At 41.3% G+C, this 2,471-nt stretch overlaps 1 protein-coding gene across 1 annotated transcript; it reads right to left on the bottom strand.

The window, feature by feature from the left end:
- Positions 1 to 18: 18 nt before the first annotated feature.
- On the bottom strand, positions 19 to 1,411 carry LOC103522553 (electroneutral sodium bicarbonate exchanger 1-like; the record flags this gene model as incomplete). Its single annotated transcript, XM_008487654.2, has 2 exons — positions 19 to 168; positions 1,136 to 1,411. Coding segments are annotated over 2 exons (426 nt in total), but the record flags the coding sequence as incomplete, so codon positions are not given.
- Positions 1,412 to 2,471: the final 1,060 nt, after the last annotated feature.

Below are 2,471 nucleotides of genomic sequence, written 5' to 3'. Positions count from 1 at the left end.
GTCCTACTCGAGAATGACTTACCAAGGCGTTTTTCTCCTAATGTCATTTATAAGACCTCCAAACAGAACTCCACTCCTGGACAGACCCGACTCCTCTCTCAGCTTTTGTTCTTCAAATTCAGCCTCCTGTTCATCCTTGGGCTTATCAGACGGACGCTTCCTCACATCCTGTGAACAGAATAGACCAGTTGGGCTTAGGTACTTAGGTGAGGTTTCAAAGCCAATGAGCTGAAAAAAAATGAGGAACTAGAGAATTTTAATCTTTTCCTTCTTTTAGATCCCGAGATAATTGTTTTAAAAACACCTGTAAATCTTAAACATTGACGTCACGGCATACGCTTCCGTACGTGATGACGTCATATCAACTTTCCCGAGCAAAGCTCCCTTGTAGGCAACACTAGCCTAATATGTTTCTGCGATGAGCTGAAAAAAAATGAGGAACTAGAGAATTTTAATCTTTTCCTTCTTTTAGATCCCGAGATAATTGTTTTAAAAAACACCTGTAAATCTTAAACATTGACGTCACGGCATACGCTTCCGTACGTGATGACGTCATATCAACTGTCCCGAGCAAAGCTCCCTTGTAGGCAACACTAGTCTAATGTGTTTCTGCGCATTTCTCATAATCTGACGTCACTCTTTGAACTTTTTCAATAGAACGGCACATAAAAATTGAATTTTTGACCTTTCAAAGTCACTTTTTCGGAGTTTTGACCTCAGATTTGGATTCTTCACAACTTTTTACAAAGAAATCACCCTTTTATTCATAATGTTTTGCCCAAACGCAACAGTTCTATTGGCAGTTTTTTTTTTTAACCCAAATACATAAATGGCCCATTGCATCTTATCGTGAGTTTCATCTGATTTTTTTTTTCCGGACGACAAAATGTCCTCTAGGCAATGTAATTTAAATGAGCGTGTTCCTACTACTACACGACACAATTTTTCCCCCGAACAACACAATGTCCTGTAGACAATGCAATTTAAATGAACGTGTACCTACTAGGTACTACACGACACGATTTTTTCCGACCAACAGAAAATGTCCTGTAGACAATGTAATTTAAATGAGCGTGTTCCCACTCCGCACGACACGATTTTTTTCCGAACTAAAGGCCGGCTAAAGCGTCCTTACCTGGGATGGTATGGCGGCGGGCGGTTCTATCCGGATAGCCGGATCCCACTCCCCGGGCGGCAAAACCGTCACTGCGTCCAGAAACTCGTCCATGGCAGCTAGGAGATGCGTGCGGTTGCGCGCCTTATACGCAACCTCATGAAACACGTCGTCCGACATGAGAGTAGCCATGGCCCGGCCTACCTCGTGCAAATCCGTGACACCGGACTGGTAATGGGTTAAAATGAAGAATTTGTTAAAACGAGGGTTAATTGGATTAAAATCAGTCAGGGATATTTTTTAGGAGGTTGGATAGAGGTAGTGGCTAGGGTCTTGCCGTCCCGAAAGCGAAGAGAGAGGAAAGACAGGATAGGAGAAAGCCAGCCGTTTTGAGAACGAACCTTCATTAGGATAAAGTCCGCCCCGGGTGGGAATGGAACCCACGGCCTAGCACTTAAAAGGCAGACGCGCTACCCTCCAAGCTAGCTAAGCTGGCAGATAGAGATTGAGCATACGATTTCCCAACATTTGTTTAGAATTAAAATAGCGATAAATCATTTACTACACTTTATTTACGGGTCTGGGTCGTAGCATGCCCATCGCGCAATTTGCTCATCAGAAGGGCGAGAAGGTACCCAAAAGGTGCTATGTCAACACGAGACCGTCAATTCATTCATTCATTTGCATAATATGCTCCATTATTGTGAACCTTTTGGTTAACTCGGAATCGTTTGGTAAGTTCCGACTTTAAAGAACTGAGAATTTTTTTCAAGGCTTTATGGCAGGATTTTCACTCAGTGAGCTCCTCCACCCAACCAAAGTCTTCTAAGAATATTATTAACGTTGTGGAAAACGGAAACAGAACTTCGAAACAGAAAATCAAAACACCACTCCCGGAAATCTGAGGCGACGCTAGAGAATCAAAATGAACCAGCGAAGGTAGAGAATCAGAGTGAACCATGCAAAATAGAAATAGACGAACTTGGAAATAGATCACCAAATCCTAAATCTAAGCAATCAGAAACTCAGATAATCGACTCAATGGAACTTGATATTAAACAATCCAGCTACTCGACAAGTACTTATTGTAAGGATACTGAATCTAATATTGAACGAGAAATAAATAATCATCCAACTCCTTAAACAACACAACGTATAGAGAAAAAATCCAGTCATTTAATATTGTGAACAAAAATGGCCGTCGAAAAATATTCCATTAGACCGTCACTTCAGGCTAAAATCCTTAGTAGACGTGCTAATTTAACTAAATAAAAATATAGTTCTGTTGTAGCAGTGAATATGCCAACACTTAGACACCATTCATAGCAAGCACGTAGTGTTATAAGCACTGAAAAGA

Source organism: Diaphorina citri, unplaced genomic scaffold (genome assembly GCF_000475195.1).
Source record: "Diaphorina citri unplaced genomic scaffold, Diaci psyllid genome assembly version 1.1 scaffold9237, whole genome shotgun sequence".
Lineage (NCBI taxonomy): Eukaryota > Metazoa > Arthropoda > Insecta > Hemiptera > Psyllidae > Diaphorina > Diaphorina citri.
Note: the sequence above shows the minus strand (reverse complement) of the source record. Positions and strands in the feature narration are given on the sequence as shown.